This window comes from Colletotrichum fioriniae (genome assembly GCF_027942845.1).
Source record: "Colletotrichum fioriniae strain IMI 355084 chromosome Unknown scaffold_3, whole genome shotgun sequence".
In the NCBI taxonomy this organism is placed as follows: Eukaryota; Fungi; Ascomycota; class Sordariomycetes; order Glomerellales; family Glomerellaceae; genus Colletotrichum; species Colletotrichum fioriniae.
This window is the reverse complement of record NW_027076839.1, coordinates 1,922,593-1,941,815: the sequence shown is the minus strand read 5'-3', so window position 1 is coordinate 1,941,815 and position 19,223 is coordinate 1,922,593. Positions and strand designations below refer to the sequence as shown.

Genomic DNA, 19,223 nt, shown 5'->3' with positions numbered 1-19,223 from the left:
CACCGCTTTCTTTCTCACCCGCGCAAAACGTGCCAAGAAACAGCAGGGCAGGACTGGAAAGCTTGGCTTTCGCAACGGCGCATGCCAAAAGTGCCTCTAGATACCCTGACCGGCCGGGCTACGATATGTACAGGGATGCCGATTATCCTGCGCACGCCAGAAGACAAGACATGCTATTGTGCTTGTGTCGGCTGGGGGCCCGGGTCTGGTGTTGTATCTGACTTCTCGTAGACAGGCACTGTAAGATTAGGGTATGCGCGGGTGCGGTTGTCATGCTGGGCGGCTGCGGCTGATGATACGAGACGGGCCGGGGGGAGGGAACTCAATGGTCGTCCTGATCAAAGAAGCGCTCTACTTGTCTGTACAGGGTGAGGTACTGACTACTGCGTCGGGCAGGGCGCCGAACAAAACCAGACAATGCAAGACTGTACCGACGCTGATGACGACGAGTGAGCCGTGCAGTCCCTCGCAACTCCTCCTAGGTCAAGACTGCAAAGTGGCGGCAGAAGCGAGGTGGAGGGCAAGCGGGCTGCGGGCTGCACCCGCGCGACCATGCCTCCAAATTACCTTGGCTCTTGCGAGAACCACAAGGCTTGGTACGGCAAGTCGGCATCGCGAGGAACGGAGACGTCGCCCCAATGTAGCCAGCAAGACGACAGCGTGGCCGAGGTCAAGGCGACCACGGAGGGATCGTCCATCGGTATGAGGTCAACCCACGGCAAACTGGAGTAAACGCGGGTCGAGAGCCCGAGACAATGACGGGCCTGTGAGTCTGTGAATAGGGCAGAAGAAACAGGAACTCGGAGTTGTTCGTTTTGTTGGCTGATGCTCGACTCTTTTCCAACAAGCCATCTCCCCGCCCGGTTTGCGGCCATTATCCGGAATTGTTTTCTGCTTCACAGCTGGTCATCTTTGCTAGCGGGTTTATCCTGCCGTCATGCTTGGCAACGGGCGGATGAAACGGGCTCGTTGCCAGCTCAGATTCTCCTAATCGTGCCATGGCCGTTAATGTGTACTGTGTAATGTCACGCGGTAGAATGCTAACAGAGCCGGTGTTGGACTTCCCTACTGCGTACATCTCAGGCGCCCCTGTCATCTATCCACCCCGCGCGTGTGTAGCAAAAGCGTAAACTGTCTCTATGTGGACCACAAGCCCACAAACCCATTCATGGATGGAGATTACTGTACAGACCACAGAGCACTGTACAGACTACGGTACAGAGTACAACTGCTCCGTAGACGAAGGCCGAGGGGGCCGGGGTGCTTCGTTGGTAGCAGCCGATGAGACTGTATCCGTATCCGCGGGCTCTGGCGCAACTCCATCTCTCCAGGCTCCAGCATTTCCACGGTTGCGGTTGGTAAATTTCGAGCGGCACAGCCTGGTAACTTCCGAGGACATGTGTGTATCTCGTTGAGGCTTGTCAGTAGCGCCGTGTCAGAGGCTCAGGGGAGAAGCACGTGTGTCGTCCATGGACCATCCCCCACATCAGACACAGCGCTGGCGGCTGGCGGTGAGACGGGGCGAAGTGTGAGATGCTCCGTAGCACAAGAAATATCTCCAAATCAGCCCAAAAATGGAAAAAGGGAAACACAAAAGGCAAAAAGTTAAAGTAGAATGCCTGCTCCGCTTAGGGCAGCCCCAGTGGCATGGGGCAAGCGCCGAGCCGCAAAGGGGATGCTCGCAATGTGAGACCCCAGACTGCCCAAGCTGCGACAGAGGAGATGAAGATGGCGCGCACTTCAGCTGTCACGGCCTGACTCTTCATGGACAATCCAGGGTGGGCGTGTGCTTCCAGCGAATGGAAGAAAGACAGCATGGCGATAGCGACATTTCCCATCTGACCATTCCGGCCGTGAGGGTTCAAAGAGTGTTCGGCTCAAGAGCCTGATTCCAGTCGACTTTGCAGCGGCTGTTGCCCCCAAAATGCCAGCAGTTGTGATCTGGAGCGGTCCAAAGGGCGAACGGGAAGTGAGGACCGCGCCATTTCCTCGGGCATCATCGTCCCGACTAACACGCCGAAAAGAATCGCAGAAAGACAGACCAGACGCACTCGGGCTGGGCCTCTTCCGCTGGCGCGTGGGCAATCTCGTCGGACTCGCTTCTTCTCCAAAGGGAGAAGACTGAAGCTGCGAAGCAACATCGCATAGCATGGCATGGCATGGCATGGCGTGGCGTGGCACGGCGCGGATTGGAGTAGACTTGGGGGCGAGTGATTAGTTCTGTGGTCAAAGACCAGGGTGACAAATGGACGACCATCCGTAGACCATGATACCTTCCCATTCCTCTCCCTTTGCCTGGGCCCGAGGTGCGAGGTGCATTTGAGAGCCCATGTGAGCAGCCCCCGACAGCGCCGAAGAAATGAGGACGCAAGACAAGTAAGCGCGTGTGGCAGAGTGTCCGATGGTGAGTATCTAACTAGATGGGCGGAATGGGATATTTGGACGAGAGCAGGGGGGTTCATGGCCTCGATTCAGAGATACGATATGCCACCCCCCCTCGTCTTCTACCCTGGCGATTGGGTCGAGGGAGAAGAATGGCTGTACTCTCTGTACGAGTGTGTGTGCGCGTTTGGCCAAGCAGACGGAGGAATCGGGAGAATAGCACCTCAGGAGGGATAGGGAGGACGGGAGATTTGCTGCCTTGTCGGCATCCGATTTGTCGTAGCCAGAGAGTAAGCGAGCGACGAGGTGGAAAAAGTGTGACAGCGTCTGCTTGGGTGAGGCGACCGGGGACGTGGTTGTGTTTGGGAAAGGCCCTCGTGACCCCATTTTGGAATTTTTTTCTTAGACTGCGTAGGGTACGGAGTACGGGAGCCATGGCCCCCAGAGACAGAGCCCAAGGTCCCAAGATGATTGTTGCGACACGAGCAAAGACGTTGGGTTGGGTTTCTCCTTCTCTTGCGTGCGCCTTCCCCCCCTCCATATCCGTCCTCCCATGTCGATAGCCCAATGGCTCACCCCTGCCGTTGAGATGGGCAACTTCGGCGCCGCCGTCACCCTCTCGTCTGGTGTCTGCACTTGAAAGGTGCGATTCTCAATCTCAGAAGCCGCGATGGTTGCTGTACACCGGCCAATGGAAGCAAGACACCACACCGCTCGCGTCGTACCGCGCCGGTGGGCGGGAAAGGGACTGCCGTCTCAATCCCATCTCCATCCACGCGGGAAACATCACACAGACTGTTCTCCTCTTTGACCAAGGCATTATGTCGCGCGTAATCAGCCAAGAATGTGGTGATGTGAAGTCCGACGCACATTTCTCCCGTAGTAAAGTACCTCGTAGCGTATTGCACGCAGTGGAGGCGGGAAGGAGGGGTTCTCTGAAGTTAGCGGTTGCTAAATTCGTTCTACCCGTTGTTAGTGTACGTACTTCTTGCTTCCTTCCACCAAGTTCACAGTACGTACATATCCAGCTTAGATAAGACAGACTTACCTAATCAAACGACCCACCATCCTCCCTCTCAAAAATTGCAACCTTCAAGTCCCAACCGTGATGACGGCACCCCAAGAACGAAACACCATCCCTCGACAAGGGACCCTCGAACACCAGCCCGACGTGGGGAGGGGGCCCCTTCGGCAGCGGTTCGGTGCAGCGCAGGGCTGCTTGCTTGCTGCTTGCTCGGGGGCCCGGGATTCTCCTCAGCACCGGATACCCAGAAACCACTGGCCCAGATTGCGGATCCCTTTTTGGCCTCTGTGCCCTTTTCTTTGTTCCCCCTTGTCCGCCTCAGCTTGTCCCTGCCCGGGATTGGGGTTCTTGTGTGCCCCTTCGACGCGTCTTCAACCTTCGAACCGGCTTCGAGAAAACTACGTCACTCCAGGGGGCCGCACCCAATGGGAGCCCAACGCTGACTGCTTTTCCCCAGCTCTCGACGCTATCTCCGCCCCTGTGGTGTGATTGGGACCGCCAGTCGCCTCCATCACTCGCCTGCTCCTGTCCTGTTATCGACCAAGGCATCGTGGCCGGAGGCGTTTGACCATATCCCACGCTCTTTACCGCCGGTGTGGTCACCGCTTTACAAAGTGCTCCAAAAGTTGCAAAGTCCACACATCTTCGAGAGGCTCTGCTCCCAACGCGGCGGCGGTGAGCAGCAACGCTACCCATTGCAGGGGCCCAAAGAGCATGACCAGGGAATCGACCAACCAGCTTCGACCCTCCATCTGACCGCACACCTTGAATCTGGCGACGGTGTTACTCTTCTTCAACAATATCGACCTTCACAGTCAAGATCGGCGCATCACGCCCTCCCGGATCTCTGCCGTATTGACCCTCCTTCTCTCACCGTACCTATCATTCCCATGCTTCGACCACGCGTACCTGACTGAGCCGACCCTCTGTCTCGGCGCCAAATAAGGGACAACCAGGCACGGGAGCAGTCTACCGGTCCCGACCCTTGGTTACGGAGACAAACTCCGAGCGTCCATGAGACACCACCACTGTGTTCCAGTCACGCTCCAAGTCCACAAAAAAGCACAAGACAAGGACCCCTAATAACGGGAGAGGACGAGGCTCAAAAAAATCAATGACTCCGACACCCGGTCCGCTGTGCGAGACGACTCGCTGTGTGCGCTCAGGGACGTTAGAGGCCCAGGCAGATGGGTGGCCCCGTCAGGGGTCGTCTCGGCCGATTGATTTCCAACGTGGCCGGCTGACATGTTAGACGCAACGTCAATCTGCCCATCAAACACGAACAATGGAGAATCAATGAAAAAGAAGAGCAACGAGTCGACAGGCCTGCCCAAATGCAACACAGACAGGGAGTGTTGTGTGGGCTCAGCTATTGTCGTTCGCAATATCATTCGCAATTAAGGGAACCATCCGGCGGCTATCCACTCCTCGGCCGGGTGGGGTTTCGTTACCTGGCGGCTGGGCGGTTGATCGGAAAAGACGGTTACCGGCTCAGCAGGATATAGCAGTCACAATCGCATGCTCACGCTATTGCTATTGCACCTCCAACGCAAAGCCATTGGCACCCGGTCTAACCCGCGTTCGTCTCATCCCTATCGCAGGTTTGGCACACGCAGCAAGGTGCGACAGGCAATGACATACATGACGCTGGCGTGCAATGCATCTACTGACTTGTCGACGGCTTGGAAATTGGGGCACGACAGCGCTTGCTAGCTCATCCATTGGAGTCAAGACCGTCGGGCCGCGTTCTCATCGCCAAGCGACTGATTGCTGCATACCATCGTGCTGTACGGGCAAATGGCTGCTTAGGCATGTTGACAGAAACCACCGCATGACCTGTCTCGTTCGCGAAAAGCAAATGTCGGTGTGTTGCACTTCTCAGCGCCCATCCAGCCAAATCGCAAGTTGGGGAGAAACTCGGCATTCCTCGACCACGCCCCTGATAGCCCGCGGTTTTTTGAACCCCGCAGCAGGTCGGTCCCCCGGGACTAGCAAGACATGCCCGCCGCATAGGAGCCCGACGGGCGCGGTGCTAGCGCCGTAGCTTCCGACTCAACACCTTTTTTGATCGGTTTCTCGTTGACCTCTGCGTTATGCTTATTGGAGGTGAGCGCAGCCAAGGCTCAAGACACGAGGCAGTGAAGGACGACGACAGCACCCTCGCCGCAAGACAGTCATCTGCAGGAGGGACCAGGTTCAGCGGCCGGCCATCTCGTCAGCTCGTTGGTTATCCTGCTCACAGCACAGCCAACGTGTCTTGATCGTCGCATCGCATCAGGGCAGGGTAACCAAGACGCGCCTCAGACACGCCAGCAACGCAACAGAATCCAGCAGCACATCAGAAACAGCAGATTTGCTGCGAGATGTGTGTACCCGCCCTCGCAGCAGTCATCGAGCGCCATTTGACCAATCCCCTCTGCTCAGGTGACGCCCCTCCGGCGCCGATGATGCGGAGTTGCGTGGTGAGCAGGGGGCCGCGGGCAAGGCTGCATATGGCAGTCCCCCAGATGCGATGCTGCAGCTCCGTTGCGTTATTGGTGGTGCCCACGAAGAGACGTTCCCCCAAAGTCTCATCTGACAGTGCTACTCGCAAGGGCAGTTTTGCGGAGTCTGGTGGAGGCGTCGAGCAGCCACTAACCACCCCCCCCTCGCATCAGCAACACGATGCAGATTAAGAAAAAAGCCCAGAGTGACGGGCAATGACAAGACGGCATACGGTCAGCCATCTGACGGGACCTGTCAAGTCTCATCTCCACCGCGCCTCTGTTTTCCCTCCTGATCGACCTCAGTTTGGCCCTCCAAGCCATTCCGATGCGGAATGGTTTCGCTGGGCAAAGCGGGCTTCAATGTTTGAGGCAGCGCAAAGTACTGTACTGGACGGGTACTTGCACCATTCGCAATGGTCCTTCGACCACATCTTTACTCGTTGAAACAGGAGCACTGGCTCGGATAGCCGCACACCCCTCCCTCTGCTGTGCTGGCCAAGTTTTGATTCGAAGAATGCCATCAGAGGCACGCCCAGAGCTCCTCAGAATTAGCACAATTGCCAACTGCTTGCCCAGCTCTCGCTTGAGATCCGAACAGCCGCCTTCGGTACAGAGAGAGGGAGCTGATAGTATTACCCAGCCAAGGTCGTGCTGAGGCAACCGAGACAATGCTCGCAGACCGGATTCGCAAACGCAGTATGACGATTTCTGCGGATACCAAGGTCACCAACTTTTTTCTTTCTCTTTGGCCCCAATGGCTTCGGCGCCGCCTCCGCGGCCAGCCGGACTGTCAAGCAGCGCGTGCTGATCATCCTTGATGGTGGCGGTCCGTCACCCATTCTTGGAAGAGAGTGTGTGGCTTGCCCTGCTCTAGTCGTTCGAAACCCCTTCTGCCCCTCAAGAGTGGCTTTCGCACCAAGATCATGAATAGCGGCAGCACTACACAAGGCACTCGGGATTAATGACGGCGCAAGCTCTGACCCCGGCGCCCTGGTTGCGGCCGTTGCTTTCTCATTTACCAACGTTTGAGGGGGATGAGTAGAGCAGAGTCAGAACGAACCTCCCTTGCCCGAGTTCTCTGTACGACGCTACCTACCCCACAACTCGCATTCCTGCGCAACCACGGTTCCCTACCAAGCTTGCAGTTCGGCTCTTCTGCTGCATGATACTCGAGCAAATCGTAATGTCAACGACGACGTGCTGTGCCTAACCGCACGTCTCCCATCACGGGTCCGGCTGCATCTGACCGAGAACGATTAATCGTGACGGAGGAATTGCGAAGCCTTGATGTGGCAGTGAATCATTGTCAAACTCACAACCCCGCCGCGTTCAGCCCGTGGATGTCTTAACGACTGGCCGATTGCGTGATATGCCTCCCGACGTTGAACGACTTTGACTTCATATCAGCCAGCCGCTGAATCTACCTTGGACGCCACGTCACGCATGATGAATATTCGCCAAGGATGAGGGTTGGGATGGCAATGTAGAACACAGCAAGGCCTGGGAGATTTGTGGTCTCTCTCGCACGCATCCTCTCGTCTGTATTTGGACCACGGGGCTCAGCCGGTTTGCTGGCAAGTTTCCATACGCATTGCACCGCGGTGCAGCACACCCAAATCATACAGCGGTCGGGCGACTGCTATCCATAGCGATGGATCACTCTTATATGGAGCCAAGATGGAGAAAGTGCCCGACAATCACCGCAGTCCCAACCGGGCGGATTGAGCAGCTGCAACTAAAATTACCCCTGTTCTCGCAGACTCAACAACCATGGGGTCGGTTGAGAACAAGAGGCCGTCTACGCATCAAGAACCCTCTTTTCTTTCAACCTCCAAAACAGAAAAAAAAAAAAGAATAATAATAAACAGAAACGGTCGTGACTCACAAGGGGAATGGAGGCTGATGGGGGAGGATGAAGCAAAACCGCCCAACCCTGCGACCGCTACCCACCAGCGCCAGTGGACAGCGATCTGCTGTCGAAATCCCCGTAATGTCCATAATCCCATGTTGATCGGTGGAATCCCATGGAGGCGCCGCCTGTCGCCAAAAGCTGCGTGGCTGTTCCGGCCCCGGAAGCCACACTCAAACAACCACACAAGATGGCACCCCTGGAGCGGCTCTGTTGATCAGGTCTCACCGTCTCGCAACGGGGCAAGTCAGGGTCGCCGTCCTCAAGCACTCGCTGCTATCTTTGGTCGAGGGAGTCGAGGATGAGAAGGGGACACCAATCAAACGGCTCGATAACCACTCGGACTCGCAGATGATCAGGGCCCTTTTCTCATTTCTTGATGGTGAGTCTCTGGCCGTGTGCCACGGTCTGCGATGACCAGCCACACGCTACTGCCACAGGATGCAACACAAGTGGACAATTAGAGTTCTACTTGGTCGTCTCAAGGTCTCGGGTGTCCTCCGTTGGCTGCATATTTACAGAGCTCGTTAAGACTCTTGCAAATGCCCGTCACGTACTCTCTGGGACACTGGGACACTGGGACACTGGGATGAGGGAAAACTGCAACAAGGAAACTAGTCTACAGGAGTCTCTTCCGTCGTTCCCGCGATTTTAGTCCCGACGCTTCCAGACTATGGGGTTGAGGGCCCCAAAGCACTACGGGGAAGGGCAACGTGAGTCCGGAGCGAGCGCCGAAGGGTGTACCCTGCTGGAGAACCATTGTAGGCAACCGCTTTGCTTTCAAGTGCTCACCTCGGAAGCGTTACACCCAGACGTTTGATCCGGACAGGAACAATGTAGTGGGGAAGAGCAAATGCGTGCTGAGGTAATGAGGCATTCCCGGTACACCGAGAGATGGGGGCGTGGGTCACCGCTGAGCATAAGGGAGTCACCTCGACTGGTTGCGGCGCCTTCGGAGGAGCATCCTTGCCCAACGGTCCTCAGCATTGCGTATCACAGACGGCATCTCAGGATCGCGATGGAATGGTTCAAGGATGGAGACGATGGCCAGTCATGGGAAGAGGAGCGTTATCATCGCCGTGGAGGACTAGCTGGCTTGCAGCGAGCTTGTACATCGACGTCGGCCACTCGATAGCGACAGCTCCAGCTCAGTATGCCTTGGGTACGCACAATGTCACTCACGCCCCCACGGCCGCATGCGACGGCCGGCTGACCAGGCCGTCCGAGTGCGGGTGGTGCAGGCCAGCTGAATATTTCCGGTGCGGAATGTGCGGACGGAGGACTGCTCGCAGGAAGCCAACGATGACCGCTCGCTGCGTCTGAAGAGAACAGGCTGCGAGCAGCAACGACCGAGATCAACATTGAGCCATCGGCGACGTCCAACGTTGGAATGCAACCGGGTCTACCAGGTTCTTGGACTGTTGATGAGCAACAATCAAGCGCCGATCCTGTATCGAAATGAGCAAATCCCTTGATGGTCGAATCAAAGGGCAAAGTTGCGTACATTTTGACTTTTGTAACATTTGGAGAAAGGTTGAGGTCAGCTGGACATGACAAAAGGCAGAGACGCTGGGACGAGAGCTCCAAGTTCCCTGTGGACGACGAGGATGAGGACTACGGCAGAAGGGCGGGGATTCGGCACGCGAGAGCAGATGCCAAAATCAGACGAGAAACACACTTCCTGAATGGGTGACGGACCAGCGAGAAGGCCTGGGAAATTGGGTGACACGTATCGCATTAACGCATCGTCACCAAAGGCCAGGGCACGACGCAACGGCAGTCGAGATAGGGCGGTACGGGCAAGCAATGGCGAGCACCGGGCTACAGTACAGAGCACAACGCATCAAAGCGACCTTGCGGGCATGCCATGGCGCGTGCAGAAAGGGCATCGACGTAATAGAGTCTGGGGGAAACAAGACACCAATTACGGTTCCTCGGCACCTAGTTTTAGCGGACGACAAACATGGGATCATCATGTCAGACTGACCTCACAGGCCCTTTCGTCACCGACGGTACCTGTTGATGCTGTCGTCTACTGGTTTCTTGGATGGCAAGCTCTGGCCGTCGAGCCAGGCATCATCTCTGCCATCGAATGCCTGGGTACAGACGGTGCCTATTTGCGTACAGATACGTTGTGGCACTACATCGCAAATGTACCGGTCCATGGGCCGAGTTATCGGAAAGTTGGCCCTTTTCAACATCCTTTGCTCAACTCTGTGGTCCCTTGAGCCTTGTTGAGATGCCCGAGCATTGGCTTTCATCTCCCCAGAGCGCGCATGGCAAAGGGCTAGTCCTGCCCTGGGCTATTTCCAACGCTTGACGCAGGTACTTGTCGCCTCAACAGTAAAGAGCTTTGGTAGTACTTGATCCCACCTTACTCATTTCACAGCGAGCCAGGCGCCGAGGTATACTGCGTCGTCCGCCGAGACCACCGCACGCCGCACGGGAGACAGCCTTTTTTGTTGGCGTAGAAGGGGCAAGTTTCGAGTCTCGCAGGACCCGGATGAGTGCATCGTTGGCTGCCGTCATCTTGTACATGTCAAGTTAAAAGTGCGATAGTATGGCGCCGCCAACGCTGAATTCGACATGGATACACACCGCAGCAGCAGCCGCAGTCACGTTGATGGTTGCACGAGACAGGGCAGAGCTGGCAGGATCCGACGAGGCCAACGTAAGGCGGGAATGCTGCCATGCCATACTTTGTCCTGCATCTTACGGTACGAACCCGGGAGTACAAGACAAGGCAACCGTCGAGGTTATTCCTGCCGTGGCGCGTGGGTGCGTGCCAAAATCCTGCTGCCCGGGAGGAAGAATACAAGATTACCAAAGACGGGACGAGGAGATTGTTTGTCAAACGGGGTGTCACTGATGATCCAACGGGCGAGGCAATACAAGAAAAAGGACGAGACATAAGAGACAATACGCACGCAGCCCCTGAGGGGGGGCAAATGAGGTGGAAACGTGGCGAGATGCGCCGCGAACGACTGTGCCACAGGCGAGACAGAGAGAGAGAGAGCCACTCAAGGACTTTGGGCCCTGGGGGATGAAGGGACATGGGCCGGGTCTGATTCTGGCGTGTGTGTTGGGTATGGAGTGCTGCTGGCGTTGGGGTTTGGCGTTGGCAGTTGCTTCTGGCTTGTCACCGGGCGGTGGTCTCGGGGGACGACGCACAAGACATTCCAAGAGAAACAGCAACAGCGACAGAGACAGAGGAGTCATCCATCTCGCACACCCTCCCTCCTTTTCCATGCCAGCGGGACCCCTGTTCTGGACGAGAGCGGTGCACATGGCGTTGTATCCGGCCGGTACAGTACCTTGGAGGTTGTCGTCGCCCGGGACGTACCTGATCCTTACCTACCCTACTGCGTATCCTCAGGAGGGAAGAGAGCAGCGCAGCAAGCAAGCAAGCAAGCAGAGCAGAGCCAGCATGAGCCGGAGCAACAGCGGTTCCTGGTATTGGAATTGTTCTTTTTCCTTCCACATCAGGCCTCCCTTGGGTTTCCCCAGAAGGCCATCGTGCGGCCTGCGGCTTTGCTTGCGGCTTTGCTTGCGGCTTGTGGCCTGCCCATGACATGACGGAGCCCGGGAAGGGGGGAGAAGACGCAGCAGCATGGGAATTACAGAGGTACGTACTTGTAGAGAATGCCATGTTCCCTGCCTGCCCTGAGGTGGTTGTCATGGGCCCTGTCTTGACTTCCATGTTCCTGAAGGTTTTATTTTTATTTTATTTTATTTTTCTGCCGTTGTGTTGCCCCTTCTTTTGATGTCTTTTTTTTTTGTCCTGTCCCCTTAGGTTTTCTGTATTTTGGGCTGGTGGGAGGACCGGTGGCCCCCGTCTCTTTCGGCGTCTCCCTGCTTGCCCTCTCCTGTCTTTTTCGCCTTCACTCTCAGTCTTTTTTTTTCTTCTCCAAGGCCCCGTCCGTCCATTCATTTATTCGTCATGTTAACGACACACCCCATTTTGCTTCTGTATGACGACACACCCTTTCTCTTTTGCTGTCTTTCGGCTTGGTGCTCTCTCTCCCCTACGGATGCTAATCCCCGGTGGAAAGCTTCCTCTTTATTTCTGAATTCTGCCCAGTTCCCCATCTTCTGCGCATGAGCCCTTTTGCTGCTGCTGCTGCTGCTGCTGCACTACATAGTACATACTAACAGTCCTGGGTATTTCTTACGGATGCGCGCTGGGTCACTGGGTGTTGTTGAGCTTTCTGCCCTGCAGCGGTGCAGCCCATATGCTCAATTTCGTGCCTTTTCCCTGCCAGCCTGCTGCCCCCTGTCGGAATTGGACTCTTCTCTTCCATCTTCCCCCAGGTACTTGGTCAGGTACCCAAGGTCCCATGGTACGAGGATACCTTGCGTCGTCCCAGGGCCAGGGCGTCAGCTAGCCCGGGTACGTACTCCACTGGGGGAGGAGACGTTCATGTCCCATTTTGATGTCCCCCCCAAACTGCGATTGCAAAGTGACGCCCAGCGTCTCCATCTCGGCCCTGTGCGCTACGGCTACGTGACTGTGATTTTTTTTTCTTTTTCCCTTTTACTACTCTCCCATTTCCATTTCCCCCCCTTCCGTGGTCGCCCCTCAATTCCAGCCCAGCCGGTCCAGTCTCGTCATCGGGCCAGCCTCGTATCTCCGCTTTCTCGAGAGTCCAATCTCAGGAGAAGAATGGAAAACAGAAGGGGAATCAACCCGGAGGAGACACAACAATAAACACATCAAGATACCTACCTAGGTAGATGCCACGGAAGAAAGGAGAGACACTGCAAAGACTCCGTGGAGGTGACGGATGGATGAAAGTGACGGGACGGACGTGGTGGGGCTGACCTCTGGGGGTACGTACCTCATCAGCACCTCACCTTGAGATCAGAAAAAAGATACGTATCTTTGCGGATAGCTTCCACTAAGGTACCTAAAGATGCTTCGAAGAGCTTAGCGCCGTCTCCCAGTTCACGCCCCCGTCGCGGCGTTGTTCGCCCTCCCATTTCCCTTCTCTCTATTTTGCCTTTGCCTTTTTTGCCCTTTCGTGTTCCGCTTTTTATTATTTTTATTTCTCTTGCTGTCGGTCTGTCTGTGTCGTGGATTCATAAGTCTCTCTCTCTCTTGCCTCCATCACGAATCCAGTGGCCTAACAGCAGTACAGGAAGTCTGGGAAGGCAGCTCAGGTTCCAATGCCTGGACGGACTAAGGCGGATGGAATTGTGAAGGAGGAAATAGTCGCCTCTGAGAAATAAGGTACCTTGCCTAACCAGCCAAGGCATCGTAACTTGCACTTTGGAAAAGGCCCTTGGCCCGCGTATGCGCGTATCCTTCTTTCGCATTCCTCGTCGGCCCTCCTCATTACCCACAAACCTTTGGGCCTTGGGGCCTTTCACGGTTCACGCATTGCTGGTCTGTCTTGTCCATGGACCATTTCTGTACCTCTCCTCTCTCAGGCTCTTCCCCCCGGCTTCTTTCGCCTTACACCATCAGGAACACCACGCCCCTGCGCCCACACTCCTGCGCGCCCATCCACGCTCCTCTGCCTCCCGCCCGGCGTGTGCGCTGTACACATGTATCTTCCTATACACTTTTATACGGAGAAATACTTGATGATGCCCATGTAGGCTACTTTATTCCTACCCATCCATCTGGGCAGCCCATCTTGGCTCGCTCCCGTTTTACTTCCACGCCTTCCCTGCAAACACACACACACACACTCTCTCTCTCTCTCTCCTTGCTGACCCAGAGAGGTGTGTATCTGTCTGTCTCTGTTTCTGTCTCTCTAACTGAGTCCCTCTTGGTCTCTGTCTCCCACACTTTTCTCCCACTCTCCCACTCTCGGTCGCTCGCTCTCTGAAGGAGCCCTGTCAAGTCACTCTACGCCATACTCCCCTCGGTGTCTCTACCTTTCTTCACCTGGGGTTTCTCTCTTTCTCTCTGACTCTCTCTACTTGCTACCCTGCTCAACCTTGCCCAGCACCACCGTCCGCAAGTCCACACACGCCTGTCTGTCTACCTGACCAGACCTTACCTTTCCTGCGTACCCGTACACCTCAAGGATACTTTGGTTGGTACTTCCAATTAGTACACACACCTCTTGACCCCCCGTCCTCCCGTACTCTCTTGCTCGTTTCCCTTCGTTTCCACCCTCACCCTCGCCCTCTATTCTCCTGACCCTGACATTATTTGTGCTGGTCTTTGCCCTTACTCCAAAATAAAGCTCTTGGCTATGCCTCCTTCCCGCTCCGTCTACTCATAATTTCCCGGGCCCCAACGACCACTCCCGCCCACATAAGACTTGACTGGCCACCACCACCACTACACCTTCCGTCCTGACCGTCTACCAGCCCAGTCAGTCTCACACGCAACGCACCGCACCCGTGCTGCTCCTGCTGCTGCTACTACTACTACTACACCCACCACTGCCAACGACGTCTGACCTGCAACGCTCCTTTGCTGCTTTGCTCAACTACATAACAACAGACCACAACCCTTCTTCTTCACCACACGCACAAACGCACACAACCACCCGCACTACTCAACTTGCAAAAAGAAAATAACAGAAAACTCATTGTGTTCAATAGTTGCGCGCCCGGCACTCGACCCGAGGAATCTGCCCATTGACTCATCTGCAACTGTTGCGCCGTGCGCACTCTCCCGAGTAACCACCACCACCCAAGACTTTCTCTTGTTGCGCCGAACCACCTCCCACCCGATTCAACGTTCGATTCTTCTTGCCGGACACGAGCCTGCGCGACCTAGGACTGCAACCAGTTGCCAGAAGCGAACGCAAGGTGTCAAGAAAGACACGGAGAAAAAAAAACGAACGAGCATCCGCTGCGGGATCATTGCATAGCGGCTTGCCAATGCTGTCGGTCCCGTCGACCCCAACCTGGAAATAGACCCAAACCAGTCACTTGCATACAACACCTGCCACATCACACACCTCGCCTTGAGAGCCATCGCAGCAACTGCGCAGGCCCGCACATTTGTCGACCAACCCCCAAACCCAGAGGCCGGAACTCCCAAAAGACGAAACGACGGACACCTGCGATCACGATTGGCCCAGTCCGACCCTGCTTCGTCCGCCCTGCCACGCCTACATCTCTACGTCTACGCCTGATTCACTGCTGGTCCGCCTGCAGTGTACCAGTACGAACCACCAGCGCCATAACTTTTCCACCCGTGTGGTCTGTCAGGACCTCTGGTGCGCCGCATCGCATCGCACCGCGCGGCGACCTACACGACTCTGCAGCAAGAGATCATCACCTCTCCCCACGGCCTGCTGCTTCTTTCTTGGACCCGAACCCTTGCCTGCCAGACAGCCCCGTGTGTGTGGAACGCCCACCTTCATATCTCAGGATCGACCTCCTCCCACGCATCCCCCGCATTCTCTATCCCTCTACGGGCCGTTCCACACGACCACACTCTCCAAGGATGCCGTCTCAAGCAGCTACTACTTCTTCATAAAAACGCCAGATCATCCACCTAGGATCTCGCCGCGGGGACCTCTCCAAACCCGCGTGTAGCGAAGGCTACCCCCACGAACTCTCACAATGTCTCCCACTTCTACTTCAACTCAGTTGCCCTCACCTCTACCCCTTTCAAAACCTCCCACTATGCCTCCTCAGTCTACTCAGTTTAGGCGCACACGTCCAAGCCATGTACAGACAAACATCCCCTCCAACATTCACCTACAACACCTACAGCAACAGCAACAGCAACAATTCACAGTACCAGCTTCAGCAATAAGCGCCTCCTCCGTGGCCTCCAGCTCGCAACAGGGCTCGCCCGTCATGTCCCCAGAGAACGCCGTCATGACGAGCAACAGCTCGCTCCAGGCCTCTCCTGAGCACCGGGGTCGTGAGCTTGCGGACGACCAGTTCTCGGCCGGCTCATTCTCTCTGCCCGAGTCTGTCATCTCAAGGAAGACGAGTGACAACTCACTCGGACAGACCTTGGTTGGCAGCCCCAGTGCCATGTCAGAGGCCGTCAGCAAAAGCAACAACATCATTCGGCGCCTGTCGAACCGAGCCACGGCCAGGTTCACCCGTCGCAGGACTTCCTCCGCTGCCCCCAACAGCCGTGACGGCAGCGTTGGCCCCGGTATGCTCCGCCGGAGGAGTGATAGCAACAACACGGCCCCACCCGATCTTGCCGCGTATAGCGACTCTGACGATGAAATCATTGATGAGATGGACGATCTCAGGTCGTTGATTGGTGGTCTTGACGGGGCTCTCAGAGAGTCGTCCTCGAATAGCACCACCGCGTCTCTGGCCGGCTCCACCTCGCCTTCCAACACCACTGCCGGCCCCGTCATCCCCTTCCAGCTGCTCAAGGGCACCTGGATTAGGAAGGTCTCCAAGAAGAACTGGAAGAAGCGCTTCATCCTGGTCCTGGAGCCCGACGCCGCCAAGATCTCCTGGGCGAAAAAGCAGCTCTACATTGACGACATCAAGGAGATTAGAACCGGTTCCGACATTCGACAGTACCGTCTCGACTATGGCGTGCCGGAAACCGAAGAGGCCCGCTGGTTCTCCATCATGTACGTCGAGCACAACACGTCAAAGACCAAGATGATGCACCTGGTCGCCGACGACGAGAGCACCTTCCACAACTGGGTGACTACGCTTGAGGCCATCTCCAAGCACCGACAAGATCTCATGGCGTCCTTGATGGCCTTTAACGACCGAGCCATTCGCGACTACTGGCTCACCGAGATGGCAAGGCAAAGTGGTGAGAAGACGCTGTCTCTCGACGTCGGTGACATTGACTTTGAAGGAGTCCAGCGCGTCTGCCGGAACCTACACATTCACGCCTCGCAGCAGGATTTGTCCGAAAAGTTTGAGGCGGCCACTGGCACCGACACTGGTCGCGGGAATCGTCGCCTCAACTTTTTTGAATTCCAAAAGTTTGTCGGTCTGATGAAGCAGCGTGACGACATCCGCCATATCTACTACCAGGTCGCGGCCAACCCAGCAGCCGGCCTCAGTTTCGACGAGTTCAAGAAGTTTCTGCGTGACACACAGGGGGAAAACGTCGAAGCCGACCCTGCGTATTGGGAGCTTGCGTATAACAGATTGGCCCGCAAGCACGCCAAAGATTCCGAGTGGAGCGACGGCCCTCGAATGGGCGACGCCGCCTTTGCGGCCTACCTGACGTCGACCTACAACCTGCCCGCTATCAAGGAGCCCAAGACCTATTCCCTCGACCGTCCGTTGAACGAGTACTTTGTCTCCAGCTCTCACAACACCTACCTGATGGGTCGACAGGTCGCCGGTCTCTCGAGCGTCGAGGGCTACATCTCCGCGCTCGTCCGCGGCTGCCGTTGTGTGGAGGTCGACTGTTGGGATGGACCGGATGGCAACCCCACGGTAAACCACGGCCGCACGCTCACCACTTCGATTAGCTTCCAGGAGACCATGACCACGATCAACAAGTACGCCTTTGTTGCGACCAAGTACCCTCTCTGGATCTCCCTTGAGGTTCACTGCAACCCGGCGCAACAGGCCGAGATGGCCCGCATCATCAAGGAGACCTTTGGCGCTCGTCTCGTCACCGCACCCCTGGACCCATCCTCGGACAAGTTCCCGTCGCCCGAGCAGCTCAAGGAACGAGTGCTCATCAAGGTCAAGCGCCCGCAGCCACCCCCGGAGCCCACCAAGCCGGCCGAGTCGACCGGTCGCCGACGCGGTAACAGCCTGAGTTCTCCGTACCCCAAGCCTGTTCAGCTGGACAACAGCATCGTCCCCTCGCAGTCGCTGCCTCAGAGCCCCATCCTGAGCCCGAGCCACTCATCCCGCCGCCTCGTCAGCAAGAGCCGTGTCAACACCATCACTGAGGGAGAGGTCCAGGACGCCCTGAGCAGCAGCACGAGCGACAACGACAGCGCCGGCGAGCGCATGCCCCCTAGACGGTCATCGAACAAGACGGTCAAGGTCCTCGGAGATTTGGGTGTGTACTGCGCCGGCCTCAAGTTTGGTGGGTTCGACGCCACCGAGGCCAAGGCGTACAACCACATCTTTTCCTTCATGGAGTCGAGTTTCCACAAGAACAGCAGGTCCAAGGAGGAGAAGAGAGCCATTCAGCTCCACAACATGCGGTACCTCATGCGCGTCTACCCCGACCGCACGCGAATCACGTCCAACAACTTCAACCCGATCGGCTACTGGCGCAAGGGCGTGCAGATGGCCGCACTCAACTGGCAGACGTTCGATCTCGGCATGCAACTCAACCAGGCCATGTACGAGAGTGGCACCGACAGATCCGGCTACGTCTTGAAGCCCAAGGAGCTGCGCGAGATCAAGGTGATGCCCCCCGGATGGGAAGGCCATCACCGGGAACGCCAGGAGGTCACCTTCACCATTGATGTCATCTCGGCCCAGCAGCTCATGCGCCCCAACGGCATGCCCAACAACAAGACGGTCGATCCGTACGTCGAGGTGGAGGTGTTCCACTCCAGCGACAAGAGGGACAAGAAGGATACGGACGCCGAGGGCTCGCTTTCGGATACGCCCCTCATGTTCCGCACCAAGATCAAGGCGGGCAACGGCTTCAACCCGATCTTCAATGAGAAGTTCACCTTCAAGGTTACGACCAAGTTCCCCGAACTCATCTTTGTTCGCTGGTCGGTTAAACTCTCGCACAACGGCGAGAGCTACAACGACCGCCAGCCCGTGGCGACGCACACTGCCAAGCTCAACGGTCTCAAGCGCGGCTACCGAACCCTCCCCCTGTTTGATCACAACGGCGAACAGTACCTCTTCTCCACCCTCTTCTGCCGCGTCAACATTGACTCCGTCCAGACTGTTCTGCTCAGCAACAACGACGACCTGGAATCTACGGGCACCAGCAAGTCCCGTGGCGTCGGACGAGTCTTTAACACATTCGGCACTCGATCCAACAACATTAGCCCCAAGTCCAGCATGGAGAAGGCGACTTAAAACGGCTTTATCACATGGCCATCCTCTCTATATCATGCTGAGGCCTTACCACCTTCGCTTCTTGGCATAAATTTGTTTCCTTTTTTTATTCCCCAAGTTTTGTATCAGTATCGACAGACAATTAACGACATATGCCCGGGGGGGCCCGAGTACCCCCTGAGGCGCGAAACGACACGGCCGAACCCAAAAAAGACAGAATTCCCAGCGCGCCCCATTTTTTTGGATCTAATGTGCTATCAATACCCCCTTTGGCATTCGACTGCGGCGTACTATTGGCATGAAGGAGAACTTCCTGGTGTAGTCTACGACTATTTTTCTTTCGCTTCACCCGCTCTCCTTGAAGGATGCGAGGACCATTTTTTTATCTAGGGATACCAACGGGACACCTTATTTTTTTTTTCTCCATTATTTCATTTGTTCATGGGATTATTCATTGGGACGGCGAATAAGGGCATAACCGTCACCACCCCCGAGAGGCCTGATGCCCGGGGGTGCGGTCGAC

General features: G+C 56.2%; 2 protein-coding genes across 2 annotated transcripts; both read left to right on the top strand.

The window, feature by feature from the left end:
- Positions 1-417: 417 nt before the first annotated feature.
- N0V96_003423 (uncharacterized protein) lies at positions 418-732 on the top strand (the record flags this gene model as incomplete). Its single annotated transcript, XM_065756832.1, has 2 exons — positions 418-449; positions 483-732. 2 exons carry the CDS (start codon positions 418-420, stop codon positions 730-732), a joined length of 282 nt encoding a protein of 93 aa, XP_065614599.1.
- Positions 733-15,574: 14,842 nt separating this feature from the next.
- On the top strand, positions 15,575-18,721 carry N0V96_003422 (uncharacterized protein; the record flags this gene model as incomplete). The annotated part of the gene is made up of 1 exon (XM_053198539.2): positions 15,575-18,721. The coding sequence occupies one exon, from the start codon at positions 15,575-15,577 to the stop codon at positions 18,719-18,721; it is 3,147 nt and encodes a 1,048-aa protein (XP_053044075.2).
- Between the last annotated feature and the right edge of the window lie 502 nt (positions 18,722-19,223).